Source organism: Argiope bruennichi, chromosome 8, assembly GCF_947563725.1.
Source record: "Argiope bruennichi chromosome 8, qqArgBrue1.1, whole genome shotgun sequence".
In the NCBI taxonomy this organism is placed as follows: domain Eukaryota; kingdom Metazoa; phylum Arthropoda; class Arachnida; order Araneae; family Araneidae; genus Argiope; species Argiope bruennichi.
In genome coordinates, this window is record NC_079158.1 from 67,105,484 (window position 1) to 67,130,914 (window position 25,431).

At 27.6% G+C, this 25,431-nt stretch overlaps 1 protein-coding gene across 1 annotated transcript in view; it reads left to right on the forward strand.

Moving 5' to 3' along the window:
• Positions 1 to 25,431, forward strand: part of LOC129981171 (disks large homolog 5-like) — a 37,956-nt gene that overhangs the window by 4,626 nt on the left and 7,899 nt on the right. Inside the window, exons 4-22 of the mRNA XM_056091887.1 lie at positions 387 to 541; positions 851 to 1,015; positions 4,519 to 4,842; positions 6,475 to 6,717; positions 7,512 to 7,836; positions 8,182 to 8,402; positions 10,661 to 10,792; positions 11,796 to 11,920; positions 12,012 to 12,114; positions 12,762 to 12,938; positions 13,666 to 13,852; positions 14,270 to 16,172; positions 17,149 to 17,311; positions 17,394 to 17,496; positions 19,770 to 19,950; positions 20,833 to 21,034; positions 22,218 to 22,320; positions 22,531 to 22,744; positions 24,615 to 24,859. Of these exons, the coding sequence (XP_055947862.1) occupies positions 387 to 541; positions 851 to 1,015; positions 4,519 to 4,842; positions 6,475 to 6,717; positions 7,512 to 7,836; positions 8,182 to 8,402; positions 10,661 to 10,792; positions 11,796 to 11,920; positions 12,012 to 12,114; positions 12,762 to 12,938; positions 13,666 to 13,852; positions 14,270 to 16,172; positions 17,149 to 17,311; positions 17,394 to 17,496; positions 19,770 to 19,950; positions 20,833 to 21,034; positions 22,218 to 22,320; positions 22,531 to 22,744; positions 24,615 to 24,859 (5,271 nt within the window). The remainder of the gene's footprint in view (positions 1 to 386; positions 542 to 850; positions 1,016 to 4,518; positions 4,843 to 6,474; positions 6,718 to 7,511; positions 7,837 to 8,181; positions 8,403 to 10,660; positions 10,793 to 11,795; positions 11,921 to 12,011; positions 12,115 to 12,761; positions 12,939 to 13,665; positions 13,853 to 14,269; positions 16,173 to 17,148; positions 17,312 to 17,393; positions 17,497 to 19,769; positions 19,951 to 20,832; positions 21,035 to 22,217; positions 22,321 to 22,530; positions 22,745 to 24,614; positions 24,860 to 25,431) is intronic.

Consider the following 25,431-nt stretch of genomic DNA (forward strand, 5'->3'; position numbering starts at 1 on the left):
TATTGAATGATATAAATAGGTGATTAAGGTGATTAAGTTAAAATAAGTGTTGATCTTTTGCAATATTATAGCCACATTTAACATCAAATAGTATTTATTTTTTGAATATAAAATGTAATTTTATTAAAATATATAAATTATTTTAAGTTTTAAAATTATTTCTCTTTTGCATAAAAAATTTTCATAGCTTTTATTTATTCTAGTTTGTTTTTTTAATACCAAATAAAATAAATTGCAAGAGCAATATTTTAAGTATATATGATATACATATTATAATTTTATTACAAATATTATATTTATTTCTTATTTTTCTATGTGAAATCTTTTTATCAAAATCTTTTTGTATCTATAGTAATTAGAATATTACTATAAAATTCTTTTTTTAGGTGTGAGTACCAGTGATCATTCATTAAACTCAAATCGAGAGTATGAAACGGTTCATCAGTCAAATGATTCCCACCACAGATACACAACTAATGATTTTTTACACAAACCAGAATCATCCCTAATAGATTCTGATTTTTATCATGTGAAGCAAAAAGTAAGAACATTATCGATGATTTTTTCTTTATATAATCAAGTTTTGAGCTCTATCATATATTGTTCTTGTACATACTTTAGTACAATCTATTTTGTTTGTCTTTATTTATATTGATTAATTTATTTATCAGCAGATCAAGTGATCAATTTATTTATCAGAATATTGATTATTGATTGATTGAATATTGATTTGATTGATTGATGAATAATTAATTTATCTATCAGAATATTGATTATTTTATTTATCAGAATTTATGTTGATTAATTTATTTATCAGTATAATCTAACTCAAACTTTTTTGAAATTTTAGTCTGCAATTTTAAAACTTGATGATCAGCGCCATGAAACTATTATATTGAAAAAGCAATACAATGAGCTGTTAGCAGATAAACATCGTTTAGAGCAAGAAATTGAAAGATTGAAAAGATTTAGAGAAGAAGACCGCAAAGAAGTGAATGAATTGCAGAGGCAACAGGTAAATTGTTTAGTCTGTAGTTAATATTTTACATATTTCTATTTTTATTAACAGTTTGTTTTATATTGTTTTATTAACAGTTGTAGAATCTTTAATTATTCAGCTATTTATTAGCATTTTACTGGGGGGAAAATTTTATGTGTTCATTCTTTGAAAAATAAGTTTTGTTTGAATTTTTCTTTTCTTTTGAAACAATATTAAATTGATATATTATGCTGTTTTTGCACTTTTCAAAAGACCATATGAATGGTTAATAACTAAAAAATGTAAATTTTGGAAAAACTGTTTGTATAATTAAAAACATGCTTTAAAAAAAAAGATATAATTATTTCATAAATGGAAACAGCTATTTTCTTACACCTAATAATTGCCTATAATAAATTTTCAATGCATATTAATTATTGGTATTTATTCTACTTTTGCAATATACTGTATCCTTTGGCTAAAAGACCAATATCTAAAATATAGAGAAATATATTGTAATTGAATTTGGTTATTTTTCACGATAATTAATTACCTGATACAATAAAAAATTTTTCTCTGCCTGAAACAATATAGTTTTTACCGTATCAAAAAAGATTTATTCCAGATGTTAAATATAGTTACTTCTACCTGTCAATATTTTGCAATTTAAAATTGGTTTCTATTTGTATTTTGTATTCATTATGTTTTCTATTTGTCTTTCAACTTCACTAAAAATTTTTATTTTATTTAAAATTACTTTTATAATTTTACTTAAAGTATTTTCTATCCATGTGCAGATAACTATCTCCAAGAATTTCTGTCTGGTCAGGACACCATTTTTTTTTTTTTTTTTTTTTAATTATTTTCTCCCTTTATATTCTACCTTCTTGGCATGATATAAATTGTGGGAAGCATAAAATTTCATAAAAGTGAACTTGTGGATTTTAATGTATTGAGAATGTAAGACATCTGAGGGATCTAACAAAGCATACTGTAAAACATAGCAAAATATTAAAGGAAAAAAAAAATGTTAAAGTGGGGTAACAGTGTAATTAAAATATAAATACTGTTTTATATACAAAATGATATATTGCTTTGATCAAAAAGTATCCAGAATGCTTTATTTAAAATATATCTATAGTAGATATCATCTGCAAACTTTTATTTAAATAATTTTTTCACGATTTTCATAGATATCTGGCAATTGTCAGGGATTTTTTTCCTTTTATTGTTTTTAATGAGATAAGAATTTTCACTCTGTTGATTTGTCAAAATGGTGAATGTTATTAAGTAATGAACATGTATTAAATTTTATTTTCACACTGAAATTTCTGAATAGATGAGATAGCTATAGATGAATGAAATGTATAGAAAGCTTTTTAAAGATATGTATGTCCATCAAATGTAACAGTATTTGATAGTGTAGTTTAAAAATGGTATTGAATTCATCATAAATGATCCACAATCTGGTGAACCATGTAATTCAATTAATAATCATAAGTTCAGTAAATATTAACAGAATTAATGCTTGTTGATTATTGTTTGACAGCAGAAAGCATTACTGAACAAATTCCTATATCATTGAGTAACACAATTTTCAAAGATCATTTAGAGGTGCAATTTGTTGCTTATTGTGGTGTTCCAAGAACTTTAACTTTGTTCCAAAAACACTAATATGCTCAAGAGAGATGCCTTATGAAATAACTTCTTTCTACAATGCATTATTTCTAGTGCTGAAACTTGAATACATACTTTTGATACAAAAAGGCTGAACAGTCTAGGAAAAGGTGAAACAAGACTGAAAAGATAGTGTCAAAGTTGTTTAAAAATCAAAGTAATATTAAGTGTTTTCTTTGATTATGATGTGGATTATGAATTCTTCCAACTAGCCATACTACCAATAAAAATTTTTGTTTGATGGTTTTTCGCCATTATGAGAAAACTTATGGGTTATGATAGGAAAGTTTTTAGTAAAGTTCAGCGGATACATGCTTTAAGAAATGAAACAAAAGAATTTGTAAAAGATCTTTATGATTAACTAAAACAAACTTAAGAACCAATACTTTGGCATCAAAGGAGGACATAAATAAGCCAGCTAAAGAATGAATGAACAAAAAATAAACATTTGAAATACAAGACACATGACTTAAATACATGCTCTTGTACAATGTTGCAACCAGTAAAAAATTTAGTGTATAAATCATGATTTCATGCACAGATTGCACACAAAGCAAAGAAACAACTTGAATGATGGTAAAAATCTTGATTTCCAATACACTGAAATTATTATCTGTGAATTTTAATCAAGCATTCAGCAAATACAGCTCTTTAAACTCTGTATTTGTCTGATGCGACCATGTGATTTTTTTCTTATTCCTATGATTGAAATTACTTTTTGATGGTGACATTTTTGGTTCTATTAATTCAATAAAAGAAAATTTGGGGTTTTACAAAAACAACTTTAAGGTATACTTTGATTGAGAAAAAGTTTAGTAGAAGTGCATTGGAATTTGAGGAGATTTTTTCAAATGAGATGTAATAAATTTTGATAATTGATGCTTTTGTTGTATGCTACTATTCCAAATACTTTTAGTACAATAATGTACAATACAATATATACTAGATATATACACACAATATATAGGATATATACTTGAACAGTAAATATAGTGTATTCTGTTTTGTTTCAAATATTTTACATGTTATTTTTTTATTTTCATATTTATATTGTAAAAATAGAAAGCTAAAACTGGTAAAAATAATAAAACTTTTAATAATCATGGAAACATAGGTTGGGTTTGAAAATAAAGTGGGATAAAATTTAGGAAGTCTAGATACTTTAATGGATCTGTTTCACATTAATTCCAATTTGAGGCTGAATTAATATAAAACATTAATTCTGTAATAATAATTAATTTCCTCACCAATTAATCTGCCACATCAAGTGGTGTAGAAATTCTAAAAAGTAATATAGTTTCTGGATCAAATTTGAAACTTAGATTGTTTTCTAGAAGAATTGAGATTTTTTTTCAAGAGAGAAAAGTCTCTGTGTAGCTTCAAACCAAAGTATTAATCAAATATTTACATAAATATTCAAATTATAAATTTTGAATTTAAAATTGAATGAGAAGATTCTGTGGTTTCTTGATCAATAAGTAAGAATGCCATATTGTTTTTTCCACGTAAAATCATTAAATTGTACATAAAATATTTATTTAAAAAAATTGATTTTTGCTTTATTTCCCATATACCATAAATTTTGATGCAAAATGTGACTTCTGATTACAGATTAGCTATTAAAACATGCACAAATGCTCTTTTTTAGGCTGTTTACATGGTAATTGCAAATCTAACAAGAAAATAATTGCTTTACTTGGTGCATTTCATAAATTTCACTAACAAAAAAAGAGGCCTAGTTGATATGCCTTTTACATCATTTTTAAAATATTATTTATTCAAACTTAATCTTTATAGATAAAAGCATTTTATCTCAGAAGTATGTTTAGTGTTTTGAACATATTTTATCCTTTATCTATAAGGAGATGCTGACCGAGAATGGAGGTGAAGCTGCCCACCAACTGTACTTAAGTGTTGTTCGCAAATGCGAGGCACTAAAGGAGGAATATGATAATCTCCATAAGCGGTATGCAGATCTTATGACCTCTCATAATACGACAGTATCGAAACTTGAAGTCACACAGGAAGAGTTGAGTTGCTGGAGGAAGCGTTACGAAGATCTTGCTCATGAAAGGAATGCAGCATTGCACGAACGGAACGGCTTGCAACAACAGTGTACAGCCGCTATCCGTCAGTGGGATAATGCATTGCGGGAACGAAACGAAGCTAGGGAACAACTTGCTAAGGTGAGTCGTTTTAAATGAAAAAGAAAAAATGATTAAAAAATATCTTTTGAAAAATTTAATTTTAAATTTTGAATACAATTTTTTTTCAAGATGAATATATAACATGAATATTTGTGTGTAAGATTTTCTGTAGCAATTAATCCTGCTGATAAATATATGGTCGTATAATACATTTTTATGAACCACTTTTTTAATTCATAAGGAAATATTTTAAAGATATTTTCACTGAAGAAGCAATGAGTTTTTAATAGATATAAAATCTTATCTTTTGATTTTTATGAAATTTGTAGTAAAAAATATAACAGAACAGAATCCTTGAAGATTACAAGCATATACATCAAAATTATTTTTAATTGAATGATGTACTATAGAGAATTTAAATTTAGAATTTGAAATTAAAAATTTGTTATATTTAAAAATGCATTTTTAATGTTAGATTTAGCTGAACATTTAATTTTTTTGTCGTATTGTTCCAAATCCTTAGGCTTTTAATAACCTTTATCATTAAATTTTGTTTTAAAAGCTGAATAAAAATAGAATATCATATTTAATTCTTTTGACATTTTGTTATGCATATAAAATTATGTCCTAGTTTGCTTATGCAATTATCTGAAAGATTTAGTAATACATATATAATATGCACTTATTATTTCAAGGAATTAAATTAAAACAAAAAGCTGTTAAAACATTTTGGGAGATTTATTTTCTTCTAGTTTTCTTTGAAATAGTAATTTGTATTTTTCTTTGGTTAGATACAATGAATTCTTTCTATTCTCTTAATATTGTTTGTCTCTAATACACTTAATTTCTACCATCTTGAGTTCTGAACTATTATATTTTTAACTATATGTTATTTTTAGAATTTTTTTTAAATGATTGTAGTTAGTGAGAATTCTAAAAACAGTAAGCAAGTTACATGTACTGTGATATTTGTTGGATTTGGAAGGCTATAATAAATGTGAAGTCTGAAATGAGACAAATTTTAAAAGGCTTTTATCTGAATGGCTGAAGTTTTTTCAATGATGGTAAATTCCAATTGTTTTTTTTTTTCTTTCCATTTCTGTTAATTTTAATATTGTATATTTTGAGTCCTTGCTAATTTCATGAGAAATGCTTATAACTTCAAAAGTAATATTTAGTGCTTAATGTTTAAAAATAGTAAATATTACTATGATAATGGTGTAGGTGTACTTCCATACTTTAGCTTTTTGTTCACTGTAAGAGATAAGATTGAAGGATTATCAATCAAGGAAAGTGACTTAGCTATCAGATTTAATCTTAGAAGGGAACATGTTAAAAAACTGGCTTGACTAGTCCCAATCAAGCCTTTAACAAAATATGTTGAAGAATCCTTTAAATCTACTTTTACTTCAGTTTTTTGAATATGGATTTTTATAGAATTAAAAATTTCAAAGCAGATTTTAAATGCTGCACAATTTTGAAGAACATAAATATACACATTGTTATAACCTCTATGAATCTTTAAAATCCAATTCTTTTGTTTGCCATGAATAATTTACAGGACAATATGACAGTGTTCTGTCAATATAATGTACGTTCTGTTCAAATTCTTAAAGGTGAAAAAAAGTAAATTATGTTTCTCAGAGAATACCTTTTTGCAATACCTATCAGGTACAACAACAACGTGATGAAGCTATGAAAGAAATCAACCAAGCAATGGCAATAAGGATAAAAGCTACTAAAGACATTGCTAGACTGACTGAGGAAAGGAATGCTGCTGTTCAAGAATATTCCCTTATTATGTCGGAAAGAGATACTGTTCACAAGGAAATGGAAAGGATGCAAGAGGAACTGAATGAAGCTCAAAAAGTCATTAAGTCATCTGAAGGGACAAACAAAGCTACTGCAGAGGAGGTATGTACTTGGAGTAAAATTATAAATATATCTTTGCTTTTATATATTTTAATGCACTGTCTAGCAAACCTAATTAGGAGAAGTCTGCTAATTGTGTAATCAAGGCTGTGAAAAAAAAAATCATGAGTTGAAAGTCTTCTTCTTCATGAGCATAACAGCCCCTTACAGACTTTGGCTGTCTCAACCACACACACTTTCCAGTGCTTGTCAGTAGCCATAAATTAGGTATTAGTTATTTTTAGGTTAGGTGAACCTTTATTGCATTAGTAGCTAATTTGTGCCAAGATTATTATTTCAATTGTTTGTTTATGCATTTTAAAATTCAATCTGATTTGCAGACGGAAGGAAAATTATATTAAATTGTAATTTTTTTCATTACTTGATAGCATTATAAATTTATATTTTGTGGTGCCATTTATTCTTGATAACTACTACTCCTGGTAAAAGTATCATAAATTAATCTAACCAAATAGCTTTATAGGAATTTTGATTTGTAATATATTCAGAAGTATTTATTGTTAGTTGATTTTTTTGCAAATTTGCTTTTCATATTATTTTATTTTAAAGCTCAGTATTTGAATGAATATGTGATTTACATAAGGGATAATGTTGACATTATGAATAGTAAACAGTGTCATTTTTGTGTTACTTTTAAAATTGATGATACAAAAAAGTGGTAATTACTGTTTTTAAAGTGTGATTATGTACCATTTTATTAGTGCATCAATTCAATCACATCAGTTTTCTGTAGGATTTATTATTATTATTTCATTGTAGATATTTTTGGTTTTTAGGTCGAGACTTTGAGACGTGAAATAACATCAGCTCTTCAAGATAGAGATAGGGCTCTAAAGGAATGCAATGATTTACGTGAAAAGTATGGCGATTATGTCACTGGCCGAGAAGATGGTCAACGGGATAAAGATTGGAGGAAAAGTGATCCACCATGGGAGAAGATGGGTAGAGATAATTCTCGAAAAGAAAGGGAAAATCAGTGGGACAATTCTTGCGAGAACATGATAAAAACTCATGGTCAGTGGCTTGATGACTTGGACCAAGCAAATGGAGAAGTAGAAAGTTTACGCCGGCAGGTTGAAAAACTTCAAGCAGAGTTGGTTGGTAAGTAAATTTTTATATTAAGCAATTGCTTATATGAATATAATAATGGAAATAGAACTTCTCATGGTTTATGTTTTTTTTTTTTTTTTTTTTTTTGAAGACTTTTATGTACTTGATTGCTCATTGCATCTTTTTCAGTTATATCTTCAATCGGCTTGAATTTCTTAACAGTAATAATGTTGAAAACTGATTAGAAGTTTCAGAATTTTTTTTAATTGAAAATTAATTTGTTCAAGGAAAATTTTTATCTGATCTACAATGATAAAATTTTTATTTTAAAAGGTAAATTTTTTAATCTTATAGTTTTTAATCAAGCTGAATTATTTTGAATTTTTAAATTTGCAGAAGCCCAACAAGAAGCTGAAGTTTGTAAGCGTAGGCGAGATTGGGCCTTCAGTGAGAGAGATAAGATCGTTTTGGAACGAGAAAGCATTCGATCTTTATGTGATAAATTAAGAAAAGAAAGAGACAGAGCTGTCAGTGATTTAGCTGAGGCCTTGAGAGACTCAGATGATGTTAAGAGACAGAAAAATGAGGCCTCTAAAGAACTAAAAGAGCTAAGGCAAGTTTAAAATTCTTTGTATATTGGATTTAATGTTTTTCAAGACTGCACTGTTGACATTTTATGATTTTTATCAATTTGAAGAATTTTGTGAGGGCATAACACATTAGTATGAATAATTTAATTGTTACAAATTTGATTTAATATGAAAATGGTTTGATTTCAGAAACAAAATGGACAAAAGTATTGGAATTATCACCATATATTTTAAATTTTGCTTTTATTAGGAATTTAATTTCTAATATGAATTTAAGATCATTTATGAAGAGAAAGCATTTAACTATATAATTTGTGGATGCAGTTTACAAGAGAATTTGTAATCAATATAATATTTAATATACAAATTATCTTTTATATTTGGGTATGGAATTCCAGCATTTTTTTAAAATGAAGATAATTTCTTTTATTCATGTTATCCTCCCATTATTTTTTAAAATGTGGGTGATATTTGAAAACGCTTGATGTGAAAAACTTGTTAAAAAATATTGATAAGGACAAAAGCTTAAAATACCTTTTTAAAATGAGTGAAAGTAGCTGGAATAGTGCCTATTTCATCAATTTGGTGTCTTTGGTAGATGAAATTAGTGGCCTTCTTTAATTACATGTGGAGTTATTAATGTGTGTCTACTCTATAAGCATTAAATATAATTCTTAATGGAATTAGACATCAAGATAAAAAAAAAAAGAATTATCTAAAGAGAAATTAGAGATACAAATATGTTCCACAAAAAATGAAATCTAATTTGTTAAATATCTAATTATTTTTAATAATTTATTAAATTAATAATTAAATTTAAAGAATATGACACTTTTGTTGCAGCATCTCTATCTTATATAAGAAAATGATTATTCTAGTCAAATCTATTATGAAAGCATTTAATTAAAAAATATAATTTATCTAATTGTTTTAAAAAATTGATTTTTTTTTTTGAATTTTTAGTTGAATTTTTATTTTTTTCAATATATTGTTAGATAGTTTTCTAAAGTTTGAGCAGTTTTATGAAGTTTAATTTGCAATGGGCATTTATGCATTTAGTTGATATTTTCCATTTCATCTTAATCTTAAGTTTTCTTCTATCTTTTTTAACTTCTTTGCATTTTATTTTCTCAATTTACTCTTTAATATAATTATTGAAGCTGAACTGCTCTTGCTGTTATATTATTTCTTGCCAATTGTGAATTTAAAACTTGCTAATTATAACATGTAAAAATTACAGTTTGATATGTTATGATCAATAACTTTCTAAATGTATCACATGATGATAGGTGGGCAAAAATAGCTTTTTATTATTCTATTTGTGACTCGTGTTGATAAGTCCTCAATTAAATTCTATTCTGTTTATTCCTAATTTACTGACATATTAAATTCAATTATGGTTGGTGGAAATTGAAATTTTCTTAGACCGACAAAATGTTTCCTTTTGTATTTTAAGTTTTCTTTTGACTTTGAAAATAGGATTCTTTTAAAAATGGTTGTTGAGAATTCAGTTAACCACGTGATATCCCTGGGCGGAACTAGCTGCCAATCATGTGTCACGTGGTTTCCCTGTTGTTGTTTAGTATATTTTTTTTCTAGCAGAAGCGAACTGGACTCCTGTACTAGAGGGGAGTATTATCTCGGCTCTCGGATCCCGGCTCTTTCCGAGAGAGTTTTATGTGTAGTTCTCTAGGCTTTCTACACTAAGGCGTATTCACGTGCGTTTTGTTGTTATTGTTACCAATAAACCCCAGAAAAGACAACATGTGTCTTCAAGTCATTTCACTCCAGAACACAATCTTCACTATCGAATAAATTATTGTGCAATCAAGAAACGCAGCGAAAATTTAACATGATCTAAAGGTCCCTGGTTCGATTCCGGGTTTCGGCACCATGTTAAATTATCGATGCGTTTCTTGATTGCACAATAATTTATTCGATAGTGAAGATTGTGTTCTGGAGTGAAATGACTTGAAGACACATGTTGTCTTTTCTGGGGTTTATTGGTAACAATAACAACAAAAGGCATGTGAATACGCCTTAGTGTAGAAAGCCTAGAGAACTACACATAAAACTCTCTCGGAAAGAGCCGGGATCCGAGAGCCGAGATAATACTCCCTCTAGTACAGGAGTCCAGTTCGCTTCTGCTAGGAAAAAAATATACTAAACAACAACAGGGAAACCACGTGACACATGATTGGCAGCTAGTTCCGCCCAGGGATATCACGTGGTTAACTGAATTCTCAACAATGGTTTTGAATGGTTTTTCAAAAAATTTTAGAGAGAAAATTGAAGCCCAACTTGAAAAAGAATCGCGAATGAAGCAACTGAACTCTGTTGGTAATAATCACAGTAGAGATTCTGCAATTGATGCAGATATGCAGGAATGGGATACTGAAAATGTGGAGGTACCTCTTGTAAGTATTTTATTCATTACTTCTTGTAAATTTTAACTAGTTTTCTGTATTAACACTTTTTAGGAGTTTCTGTAAACTCAGAATCCCCCCCATGCCCTTATTTATCTGTTAGGGAAGCAAAAGCTTCAAGCTTGATTTTATATATTCATCTTAGTGCTGAATTATTCACTGTGCCATCTTGACATTCATAATTAAATTTTCTATAATTAGGACTAATATATTTGCAGGAAGTACCATTATATTGAATGCATTTTTTTTAAAAATATGTTCTGAAATTGACTTTTATTCAAAAAGATCTGAGATTCTGAAATTCATATTGTTATACTTTTTAGTTTTTGAGTTGTGGCTATTAAAAATTTATTTTTGTTACATTATGCATTTGTTTTATTTCTTGTGCTGTATTTTTCTGCATTCATAAGCCATCAATAAACATTTAAACTACAGTAAAATTTTGTTCTTTTCCATTAATGTAACAGTAGCAAGAATTTGTGCTAAGTATCACAGTCGTTTATGCTTTATCATCTACAGCATATATTTGCTGCTAGGCTCACTAACATAAAAGTAATATTTTGCATTTAAATTTATGCTTAGCCATAAATGTAAATAGATTAGTGAGATTTTTTTTTAATTTGGAAAAATTAAAATTAGTTGTTTTTTGTACAATTAAGATTCATATGTTAAAGTTAAAGAATACATGCAAAAAATTGTGCTGAAGAAAATACATTTTCATTGATATGTATGATAGTAATAATAGCACTATGTATTTTTCAAAAATTCTTAAAAGTTAATTTTTAATAGTTATCAATATTTTATAATAAAAAAATACTTTGATTCTTGTTTATGTAGTACACATTTTAGTTACATTTTAAATCTATTCGATTAACTTTCCCTTTTAGTTATTAAAATTGCCTACCTCTTTCAATTTTCCTAAAACAATGGATTTTTATAGTATAGTTTTAAAAGTTCTTTTTCATTAGATTTCAAATGTGAATAATGATTTTAGAAATTTTCTTCGGAGGATGACCTTGGTCTGGAATTTGGTGGAGGAAAAGGTGATAACCAGCCTGGCTGTGATAATGTTTACATCCGAAGTATTGCCAAAGGAAGTCGTGCAGAAGGAAAGTTAAAGTAAGCATTTATTTTTAATTTTAATATTTTGTATCATTTTTTAAAATAAACTATTGCTCTAATAAATTTTATCTTTGCTTTTTCTTTTTAGAGTTAATGACTGTATAGTAAAAATTAATAATATTGATGTTTCAAATATGGATAGAAAAAATGTCATTGAAGCAATACAAAATTGCAGTGGGAATGTTACAATGGTAAGTTTATTTGAAGTTAAGTCTTGTATCTACATTTCAAAATTGATTTCTTATTGAACTGTATTAATTAGAATTTACACTTAAATTATTTTTACCAATTCTTAGTAAGTCCTTAAAAATTATTGCAAAAGTTCCCATAATATATTCATTTCTTAGATATTTTGAAATTTGTTGTCATTATTAATGATAATTAGGGATATAATAATAATTATTATTATTGAAAGTGCTAAACTAACTATTTTTAATCAAATCCCCTTGAAAATAAGATTATTAAGTGCTTTTATTTAATTATATATTTTCCAAACCTTTGGTTGCAATAAAATTCATTTGATGAAAAATCATAATCTTTTTTTCTAGCAAAGGTGAATTAACTAGTTGAAAAGTTTAAAAAGCTATTATGTTTATTTTAAACAAGAAAAATAATTTGAATCCCCTCCCTTTTTCTTTTTATTTAAATATGAATTGGAAATGGATTATTGATGTGGTTTTCATGCTTTATAAATATTTAGGTAACAAATTTTTATATGTAGATAGCTTCCTTTATACATTCCTTCAAAATAAATATTTTTCCATTTTAGCTTACAAAGCACAATTTATGTACAATATAATATTGTATAATGTATTAAATATTTGTGTGTATTTTATAGGTTGTGAAGAGAAGGCGCATGACAAATAGCCGAGGTGTTAGTAACATAATTTTGAATGTACAGGGTGGTAAACATCATGGTCTTGTGATTGAAAATGGTTTTTATATCAGCAAGATTTCGCCTGGATCGGTTGCAGCTCGTGAAGGCTCAATTGCTGTTGGAGATAGAGTGTTATCTGTAAGTTTATACTTTCCTCTTTTTTTGTTAAATAAACTTTGGGAGCTGGAAATTAATTTTGTATTTTGAAGTGCATTTACTGTTAGATATTTACTAAATATATAATATAACAGATACATACTCTGTTTATTTTAACCTTGAAAGATGAATGAAAATAAATTCTGTAATTTATTTATAATGTTAAACTCAAATTTGATTAATGAAGCTTTATTCTAATGTAACTGTGAATAAAATTTACTTTGCATATATACTTTATTCATAATATATATTTTTTCAAAATTTTTACTAAATCCTGATGCTAGCAATATATAAGAAATGGTCTTTATTTTTATTCAGAGAAATTGATAAGTCTTGAAATTTGTATATCATAAGGCCTTTTTGAGATTATTTTAGTATGAGCTTGCTCAGATTACCATTTCTTGAATGATTTGGCAGTAGCTAAGAAAATGATATATGTTTATTGAATTAAATTGTGTAAACAACACAAAGAGTAAAGCAAGTAAGCTTCTAAATATTATGAATGTTCTATTTTAAATTAAACTGATTTAAAATGAATGAAGGATAATATTTACTAATACTGAGCTTAGTTTAATTCTGAAATAATCATATTAAAGTAGTATTAATATTTAATTTGAAAAGGAAGGTTATCATATTTGGTTGTCTATTCTGATGTTGTGAATACTTTGTTTGTTAATATTTGTGTACAATATATATATATTTTTCATAGATAAATGGAAAATCTATAGAAAATGTAAAAAATGCAGTAGACATACTTGAAAGGGCAAATTCTTCATTAACTTTACAAGTTTCCAAATGTATGCCTTGTCCCAGTTCTCCACCTGGTTCAGTTTCAAATTACCCTAATTCAGAATTAAGAGTTGAAAAGAAAAAAGGATCCAGCTCTGGAAATCATGGTAATTTTCTGTGAATAATTATTTTCTATACAGCAAATTGACATATTTGTTAGTTTGAAATATTTTGTAAGATTTGTACATTTTCATTGCCTTTTTTTCTCTAAATTGTCAGCATTCAGTGAAGTTTATTATTTATATATGATGCTTAATTTTATGTTAGTATCTGGTATACCATTTTTATGTTTGTAGTTCTGTAGTAGCTGAATTTAATATCAAAATAATTAGGTGTTATATTGAAATCAAGTAACTAAGACTGATATAGGTAATTATATTTTAATATCATGTAAATTTGTCTTTCTCAATAATGGAAATTTTAATTTTTGTTCAACTTCAGTATACTATTATAATAAAAGTTATTCTGATTGTATCACTTGAAATTTTTTTTTTTAATATATATGTATATTTTCTGTTGTTTAGGAAGAGAAAGCACTTCATCATCCCCTGATAAAGATTCGGTTCATGTTTCTCCAAAAAAGCCTTCATTGTATGAACATGATAATGAGAAATCATTGAAAGCCAACAGTGTTTCAGTTGAACATTCTGTAAAATCTCCTGATACTTCTCCATTATCCCCGATCACCAGAAGACGGAAAGCTGCCTCTGATGATAAAACTCGCTATCCATCATCTCAGCCCACCCTTTTAGATCGAGCTTACAACAAAATATTTGGTGAAAAGCGCACATCTAAAGACAAAAAGAATTCCCCCAATGCCCATTCTCCTCTTCTTGGTCATGATGAAGAAGATCCTATTGCTGAACTTGATTCAGTTATTGAAATACACAGCAAAATGCTGAGCAAGTCTAGCAAAGAAAATTCAAGGAAGCCAGAGAAAAATGGTGGAACTTGGCCGAAATACAAAGGTCCATTAATTCAGTACAACGAAGTTGGAACTGTTGCTCGTTACCCTAGTCGTAAGAAATCCGAGAGAAAATCTCTTGCTACTGTAAACAAACAATTCAGTCTTTATGACCCAGCCGCCCATAGTGCTTCAAAGCAAAGCTCAGAATCTCACAAGAATCGCTTATTAGATGACTGCAGTGATAATGAAAATAATAGTCGTCTTTCTGTGACAATGAACAGTGACAGGATTTCAGTGTTTGTGGATTGTCAGCATACGCACCAGTCTATGAATTGTTCAAAAAAATCTAGTATTCCTATTATTTCACCAAGTGCTAGCACTACACAAACTTCTAGCTCAGGGTCTTCATATGCCTCTCCAGAAATTAGTAGTCCTCACAAAACAAACTTGTCGGGTCGCAGTAATGAACAATTAACAGACATTCGACCACCATCTTACAATGGTACCTCTAGCCCTGGCTCCTTACTAGACTATTCGGTTGTGTCAGCATATCCCAACAAGGATGTACTGGAATTTTACAAAAATAGAAATCGCACACGCCCACGATCTGCATTGTTTGGAATTTCTGATTCCGACTGTCTGAGCTCTCTTGAATCAAATGCTTCAAGCCAGTGTGGTAAAAATCTCATGAGCATGGAGAGGACTTCTTTTAATCACTCAGATGGCATACCATTATCATTTTCTCCGCCAGACAGGCCAATAAGTGCTCATTCTGGACATATGTATCCTGTTACAGTTCCTACAAGTCTCACTGCTTCTGTTATTAGCCCTAACCTGCTGCGTAGCAGCACTCCTTTCTATACTCTCAGTACTGATCAGAGAGGCATGACACATTCGCATCATTCTCATAATCATACCACTGGTAACCATGGAAATACTGTTGTTGTTTCACCTTTGCCCCCAGCTTCTCGTTACTCATCTCCACCTGGACTTTCTGTTTACACTTCTAGGAGTGGCGATTCATTACTTAGTGTGTCTGTAACAGAATCTATGCTTGTTGATGGCCGTTCCTTTCACACTCATACTGATAGTGGTCGTTATTCCCTTAAAGATAGTGGAAGACACAGCTTCTCTCCTTCTCCATCACCATGCCCATCTCATTATAGTTACTCTAATCCATCCCCAACTCAAAGTATAGATTTACATTACCACCATGGGTCATCCTGCCAAACTCCTAAACGAGTTGTACCTGCTCATTCACACGTCCACCCTGTTTATAGAGATGATAATTACAGTCCATCAGTAACAGATGGATTACTCACTTATCCTAAAAGAAATCAGCGAATCCGTATTCCGTCAAATCCAAGTGTTACCTCCAAGTCTTCTGCTGGCAAAGTTTCTAGCAGCTCAATTGAAAAAGCTTCTTCTGTTTCTGAACGAAGTAGTCCACTGCCAAATTACACTGTCGAATGGCAAAACACTGATGGATCTCAGTCCTTAAATGACTATAGAGGTAGAATGTAAGTATATTCTTTTCTATGATTAAATTGCTCTTCTTTTACTAAATAAATGTGTCATAAAATATATTTTAAATCATAAAATTGTTTTCTACTCTTTATTAAAATTTCAAAAATGACTGTTTTAATTTTATTCATAAGTCATGAAGAAGTTGGGTCACTTCCCCCCCCCCCCCTGATTTCATAAATTTTTTGAATTTAGGATTTGATTAAAAATTTTCTCCCAACTGACTAATCAAAGTAATTTTTCTTGCAAAATTGACAAATTTAAGCCAAGTTGTACTATTAATTTAGGCTGGCATGTAATCTTGTAGATAATTTTAAAGTTAATGAGTAAGATAGTCAATTTTATCTCTCAATTACTCATATTTTTATCATTAAATTGTTCCTTGCTATAATTTTTTATTATGAATTAACAACTTGATGATCATTTTGGTTGTCCATTAAAACATGTTTTATTTGTAAGAAATAGTGAATTAAAATAATCTGGACATGTTGCACCTTAAGAAATGTGTAAATGTTTTAAGGTATGATAATTTAATATCTGGTATTTACACTTCTTCCCCCCCCTATTCCTGTTAAATTTAATACTCTTGGATTCTTTATTACTAATATTTTAAAATTTCTGATTTATTTCTGTTGTACCAACAGCATTAAACTTCATTTCATGCCGAAAAAGTAAGGGCAAGAAAACTTATGGTTCTTTAAAAAAAAATTTCCAAGTACTCTTATAATTATCACAGAAGTTAATAAAATATCTGAATTCATGGGGGGCGGGGAATTAAATTTGCAGAAGGAAAAGCTCAATTCATATGATAATTGATTTTAAATATCTTCAAATGTGAAACGCTACAAAATGTAATGTAAAGTTTCCATGTTAAAATGCATTGATATATCATAAATAATCTTAAATATACAGCAAATAATGCTGGTTGAAATGGACCTTTTATTTTGAAGTGGCATTTCAATTTTTTTTCAGTCCCAAACCTGGTGATTTACGAAACATTTGCATCGAGAAGAGTACAGAACCTTTGGGTATTCAAATCAGTTGTGGTGAAGGGGGAGGGATATTTGTATCTTCTGTCACTCCAAATAGTCTTGCTGCTCAAGCCGGCCTCCAAGTTGGTGATCATCTGCTTGAGGTACAAAAATATTTATAATCAAATATTTAAACTGATGGAACTGCTATTCTTCCAATTCTTAGTTTGCCTTTTTGATTTCTAGGTATGTGGTATAAACATGCGTAGTGCTACCTATGGATTAGCTGCTAATGTCCTTAGACAGTGCACAGATAGCATAACAATGCTTGTACAGTATAATCCTGAAAGTAAGAAAACTAGTATTTTAATCTACATTCTAATTTTTTATGTTTTAACATAATGTGGTGTTAAAAAGTAAATCTAAAAAATTCAGCCTCATTTAATATTTTGGTATAAAAGCTTTAATAAAAAGCTAATTTCTTAATAATAATAACATTTTGAAGAAAACTGTTATTCCAATTATTATTATTATTATTGTTCTTTTTGATTAAAGTTTCATTTCTATATGAATGTTTGATATGAAGTTTAATACATAATTAGCATTAAAAATTAAATTTTTAAAAAATTAATTTCAAACATTTTAAAACTAAATATAGTGTGGAAAAAAGATATCTTAAATTAGATCTCAAAATTATATTATTTCCATTTGTGACTTTTTTTAATTCCTTTTTTAATTTCTCTGTTTATGATGTAGATATTGCAAAATATATCTCAATAAAATGATTTTTTTAAATTTTGTATTTTATTGTTTTTATATAATAAATTTAAATCATAAGCATACAGCATTTAAATTAATGACATAATAGTTTTATAAACACAATATAAAAAAATCTTTATAGTGCATTATTTGTACTAAAAATACTTCCCATTTTCAATAATATAAAATATAATTTTATATAATTCCATAATATAAAATTTGTTCTTTGTATTATTTTATTTCATTGGATATTTTATTAGCTTAAATAATATAGATTTGTTTTCTGGGAACTGAAATCTATGCATGTAATATGGATTTTTTTCCCCTGAATATCTGCATTTGAGATATCTGCTTTTAAAATAATTGCTAAAACAAAAGAACTTGCCCCTCCATATACTTCCACTATTCTGATTTTGTCAATTTTATTATTATTATTTTAAAATCATGGTTTCAATATATGTCATCAGTGGCCAGCTGTCTCTTTCTACAATTTATTTTTGAAAAGATGTTGCAAAATAAAGCTTTGGTAAAACCTCCAGTCTCAACAACTAGACTGATTTTGTAACTTTGTATGCACAATTAACTAATATAGATGTTCCATGTTTATTGTACTAATATTCTTTAAAATATTAGTATGGGGTTCATATTATCAAAAATATATTAGAAAATTTCTTAATTGATTAAAAATTCAAAGTATTAGAGTTATTCAATAAATAAGAAGCCCGAGGCTGCCACAAAACATTAGTATTATAGATCAATACGATGGGGTAATTCCATGTCAACATATTCTATAAACCTTGCCATATCAGATTTTCATAGAATTTGGCACAGTGTTTATTATTCATATAGACTTGGAAAAATATCAAATTTCATAAAGATGTACGAATTTATTTTGAGTTACAGATATGTAAAGTTTCAAAAATTTATCCAAAAACACTGAACAGAATTTTTTTAAAAATTGCTCTGGCAGATTTTCTAATTGAGCTATATTTAAGCTTAAAGGTGCTTCATTTTCACAGAAATTTTTCAGTAGCAATCCTATAACTATTCATAGAATAAATTTTAAAATAAATGCTTTTTCTTTCTTAAAAAATTAAATTATTTGGATTTTGAAAAAGTTTTGTACATTAATCTATAGGATGCTGTATATTGTAAGAAATAATGAGAAGAATCCTTTTAAATCACATGTTTCCTAGTTTTATAGCTATTCTGCTCATTTTAACAATGTTTCCTACCCATGACTAGTTCTAAATGGACCTTCTAAACCACCACCAAACAAATTATGCCTTTCATTTGTGGTTCCACATAATTTGATGAATTAAGAAAAACTTAGAAACATTTATTTGGCTAAGGTTCTTTGGGATAGATTTAAAAAAACTGTTGGATGCTTTGTGAAAATGTGATTGAATGTTTGGTACCCTGCTGAGATGAATGTCTCTTTCTACACTTATTGTCAAATTTTCCAACTCCAATTTTTTTCTGACTTATTGGTTTATTATTTGACATCCCTGATACTTATTTTGGCTTTTCAGTCTCTCACTCACTATTTTTTTTTAAATAAAAAATGTCCATCCTTATAGACTTTTTTAACTTTCATATTTTATTTAAAGATGCATTGTTATAAATGACTTAATTTGTATGAGATACTTAAAAGAAATTTCATTTAATGATTGTATATATGCGTGAATAACTAAATCTTGAACAAATTGTTTTAATAGTCTATAGCTATTAAATGTATCAGTGTTACTACTATATTCATATTTGAATTGTTATATAACCAAGTTCACTGATTATAAAAATTGTTACAATACCTCTCCCCCTAAAAGCAACTGAAAATTAAAATAATTTCTGTTCATTCATTAGAATTCAGAGAACTTGTGCCTGATAATGGAGATTCAAGTGATGGCCTTCAATCCCCTTGTGACACACCTGTTTTGTCACATAAGTTAAATCATTCAAAATCGGTCGATGCCTCTACTGATGATATAGGAAGCACTCCTAGTTCTGCTGCATCAACTCTTACTAAAAAGAAAGCTGCTCATAGGTAAGAAAATCATTAACAATCATTTATTTATAAAAGAATGACATTCATTGGCGAAATTGAACTGATGAAATTGTTTAAGAATTCAGTATGCATCTCTAAATTTCTAAATAATTTCCAGTTACCAATTACCACCAATTAGTCTAATTTTGAAATCAAAGTGTCGTCATTTTTTGTTTCCATTTATTTTTGGAATAATTCAGGAAATTTGAAAGTAATCAGAATTTTTCATATTTTACCTGCATGTTAAAATTTTTCATATGTATTTATAAAATGGTTTTTAAAATGATTTTTTTATAGTAAAAAATATGAAAAAAATTATTTGAATTTAATTTTTCTTTACAATTTTTTTAATTTTATTGTTCTTTTACATATTCAAGAGACATTACTGAATTCTATTTTTCAAATTAAATTGAACTTTAAGGCCGAAGTATTTTCTACTGTTTTTATTAATTATAAATTAAATTTTACAAAAGTTTAATGTAAAGGAATGTATGTATGGACTATAAATAGCATTATATATATTGAAAAATGGATGATAACAATAATATACAATGCATGCATGTCAGCTAGTTAAAAATTTTTGTTTCTATTTAGTTTTCGAAAAGTAATGAAAAAAAAATGTTGCTTGTATTCAGGAAATGAATAAAATGCTTTGTTTCTGGGCTTAATATTTTAAATTATTGTGAAGATTTAAATTCCCATGTTTATTAAATGATTAGCAAAGAGCAGTTACTTATCATCTAATTCCTGCAATTTAAAATTATAATTATTATTATGGTCACTTTGACAATTATAATTGTGTAATCATGAGAATTTATATATCTTTTTAATTTCTATATTTTTATTTTACTGTAATTTAATAGAATGCCTTTTTAATTTTAGTTTAACTGCCGATAAAAGATCAAAATCATCAAAGAATACCAACTCCTCAGAACCAAGGCTGGTAATTTTGAAAAAATCTACTTCTAACTTAGGTATTAGTCTCCTAGGAGGGAATGCTGTTGGTATCTTTGTTCACTCACAGCAGGAAGATTCACCAGCACAAGGTCCAAATGGTTTACGAACTGGAGATCAGATTTTAGAGGTATCTTTATTATTATTATTATTATTTATTGAATTTCTGTCATAATAGTTGTTCTATGCAGTTTATAATTCAAGTGTAAGCCAAGATGCCTGATATACCTTAAATTATTATTAGTTAAAAATAATAGAATTTTTATCCATTTACATTTATTCTTGAATTGTATAAAAAGCTGTTTTTGTAGAGAACTTTTGAAACTATTTAATATTGATTTAAAAAGTTGCTGAAAATAAAATAATTAGATTTTATATGAATGTGAGAAATTTTCTATAATGAGATTAAGATGTACACTTTAAGCATAAACAGCATATTTTATTGAATCAAAATACTATTGGAGTAAAACATCATTATCCAATTCCTGAGTTCTTTACTTTTATACATAGTAAGAAGACTATTTTTAATGAAATAAAAAATTAAAACATCCCAAATATTATTTGAAACATTGCCATTATAAATATATTGTTAAACTTTCTCTGTGGCTATTATTCTTTTACTATTTCATTTCTGTTCTTATCCTCTTCTTTCATTATATTTCTCTTTTTAATTTAATAGTTTTTCTGTTGTGTTTTATTCCTTTGGTAATATTATGAAAAATAGATATTGATAAATTTAATTCTTTATTCTATAAAAACCTAGCATTTGCATTATCATTTCTGCATCGTCATACAAGAATACAAGATAGACAAATTTAACTAATTATAATTGTAGTAATTAATAATGATACTATAGAGAATATATAAATTCAAGGAGAAAAAAATGTAAATATTTTTTGGAGGGGGCTAAAAAAAGAAAAAAGTTCATTTTGGTTATTCTATATGCAAAGGAATAATTTTGCCAAGTAAAAAAGTGTAATCATGGTCATTAAGAAAAAAAAAAAAAAAGATTTTAAGACTTTTATTATAGGTCTTTGAGTTAAAAAAATTTGTATGTGTTGATTTATATTAACATTTAGATTTTTGTGTTGAATTTTTATAAGTTATAGCATTGAAAAAGAAAGTACCCCCCCCCCCTATTAAAATAGCAGTTTTAAAATTCAGGAAAACCAAGTCCATATAGCTTAAGAATATAAAAAAAATGCTTACACCATTTATGCATTATATTGTAAATGGCTCTCTCATTTTATTGAATGATAATTTTTTTTCCCATTCTTAATTTAACTACATGTTCTTTTACTGTTATATTTCAGTATAATGGAGTTGATTTAAGGCATGCTACTGCTGAAGAAGCAGCTTATGAATTAGCCAAACCTGCTGATACAGTAAAAATATTAGCTCTTCACAATTATGAAAGTAAGTTTTTATTTGACTTTTCTCTGTATTATATAGTGCACCTTGATATTTTCAAACTATGTATTTTTGGAGACATAATGGAATAATTTTATGTATTTTTAACTTTTTTGCTAAATTTTTGTAATAAATAATAACAAACCACATTGAATAGATTGTTCATGTACAATCATATTTATTTTGTTTTTGAAACTTTATTTTTTTATATTAAAGGATACCAAGAAATTCAGGATCAGCCAGGTGACTCATTCTACATAAGAGCAATGTTTGACAGAATGAGCATAAATGGATCCTTAGCATTCCAAAAAGATGATATTTTGTATGTTGATAACACCATGTATAATGGTGTTCCAGGACTGTGGCAAGCTTGGCTTGTGGATGAAGAAGGAGAAAAAATAAAGTGTGGCTTTATACCAAGCAAGTACAAGTAAGATATATTAAAATTCCTATCTATCTAGTAATGAATAAATCAAATGTTTCAATTCTTCCTCTTTTATAAATAATTATGAGATTTAATTTGTTAACAGTTTTGAAATATACATTTTTTGTTTGTTTTCTATTCATATTATTTCTTTCTTTAACGATCTATTATATATTCTACACAATGATTTCCTCTTATAAGCTCAGAGTCATTTCCACACGAAGAGCTCTGTTTAATATTGCAGGTCCAGTGTTCTTTATGTGTTATTTGAAAATGGAATTATCTGCTTGAGTTTTTAAGTGCTCTGGATGGCATTCAATCACAATGGTTTTCTCAATAATCAAGATATATGTTATTTGACCTTTATATATGGACATCAGTTTTTGTTCTGTGCTTCTGGATCAGTTGATGCAAACAAACTGAGAATCATGGTTCTTTAAAAGTGTACATGTGACTTAGAGATACTAAAACTCTTATTTATTACTCTCTCTCTCTCTCTCTCTTTTTTTTTTTTTGTTGTTGTTAAAAGAATATGAGGAAATGAATGTAGCTGATTATTGCAGAGGTTAAAGTGAAACATTTCTAGGTATTTTTGTAGAAATTTTGGAATATGTAGTGGGACTTGGCTTTATTTCATGAACCATGCTTAAGAGATAGACATGCCTATTTGGGAGTAAAATATATAAAATTATGAAGGAGAGTGATGCTAAGCTTAGTGAATTATATTAAAATTCTGATTTTGCTTATTTTGTAAAATTATGCTTTACTGCTGAAAATATTTAGGTCAACGTCAACAATCCATTTTGGAGCATGCTCTTCCATGACTGCACTTCTTTCTTCATACTCTGGTCCTGAATGAGCTAATTTAATTATGTTCTCATAAAAATGAAAATAATCCATATAATTTTAAGGGAAATCTCGCATACTTTTGTAAATGATATATATATTTTCTGAATGGCATGATATTTTAATTTTTACCTAAATCTACTGGTTTGCTTTGTTTATATAGTCCTTATTATATGCTTTAATGAGTGCCATTTGCGTGCATGTGGCTTAAATGATATACTTTATATTGCCAAACTTAAAAACATATTTAACTAGTATATATGAATCTAAATATGCATTGTTATTCATTCAGCTTGTTTTATCAGTCTCTTCACTGAGTAGCTTTTCATATGAAATTAATTAACAAATGATTTTAATAATTAGTCAAAAGAAAAATGTTTATAGCTTTATTCTTTTAATATGATGTGTTTTATATCAGCTTTATTCAATTTTGCAACATTTAATTTGTTTATTATGTGTAACCAATAAAACTTTTATAAGGTGGCAAGCGTTTGGTGATTTTATTTATTTATTATTTATCTTTTGCTAGTAATGTCAATAAAAATGCAAGAGTGAGAATGGTTTGTATTTATTTGTGTTGTTGAGGTCCTCCCCCCCCCTTTCTTTTCTGCAAACAACTTCATTCAAAAAGCTTTATCAATTCACAATTTTATTTTTAAATGTTTCATGGACATTTTTTTAAGTAACTCATATTTTTATAAAGATCATTCAGAATTCAATTACAAAAATTGACATTTTTTTAAATAACTCATATTTTTATAAAGAACATTCAAAATTCACTTACAAAAAGTAGTAGGGTTAAAATCTATTAACATTTTTGAATCAAAATTTCTTTTCAAAGTCAGAAAGAAATGTGTTACTTTTTTCTTATTATTATTATACTTCTTTTTCTATATTCATTATGCAGATTAAATGTAACTTTTGTAGCAGAATCGCCATTTTTTTTTTCTTTTTTTTGAAGATTTAAATGTAACTACGAAATATATTTTTAAAGATGTATCTATTTTGATCATAATATTTAATTTTAAAGAGCGGAGGAAGAGCTTATGATGAAAAGGAGTTTAGGGGATCTTGAAGGAACTGATGGAGGTCGGAGAGGTTCAACAGCTGCTCGACGAAGCTTTTTCAGACGGAAGCGCCACCACCGAAGTAACTCAAGGGATAGTAAAGAATTAGCTTCTTTCTCTGATGTATCCATTAATAGTTGCAGTGATTCAGGAATTCTTGGGGAGGAACTGGTGCCCCTGACTTACCAAAGAGTTGAAAAGCGACATTGTAAGTGAAATTATTACAACTATATAAAATATTTATTTAATTAATATTTTTTACACATGTTAAAATAAACCCCTGTAGATATTCATATAATCCCTCGGATATTTTTTTTTTAACTTTTAGATGATTATTTGATTATTAACATGTTTGTGAATATAAGTATCAAGCTGAAGTTGAAAGCAGAATTTTTATTTCTGATTGAAAGAAAATAATGTGACTGTTCATAGATTAAATGTTTTACTATATATTTGATATATCAATCTGTTTTTGGATACTAGGACAATGCTGATTTTCGATATGTTGCTGAAAAAAAAATATATATATTTTGGAAACCTAGATTTTTCTATGTCAGTTTTTGAAAATAATTATTGGTAGCTTGACATTGAATCATGATGCAGGTGAATAATTCTCCAATGAGTCCATAATTAATTTTCATTTTGGATACTTATTGAGTATCTATTTGAATTTGCATTATTTTTTTTATTTCTATATTTGCAGAACTTTTTTATTTTTCCTTTACTGTTTCATTGTGTTTCTAAAATCCATTTTGATTGAATTATTCTGTAAAGAACCAA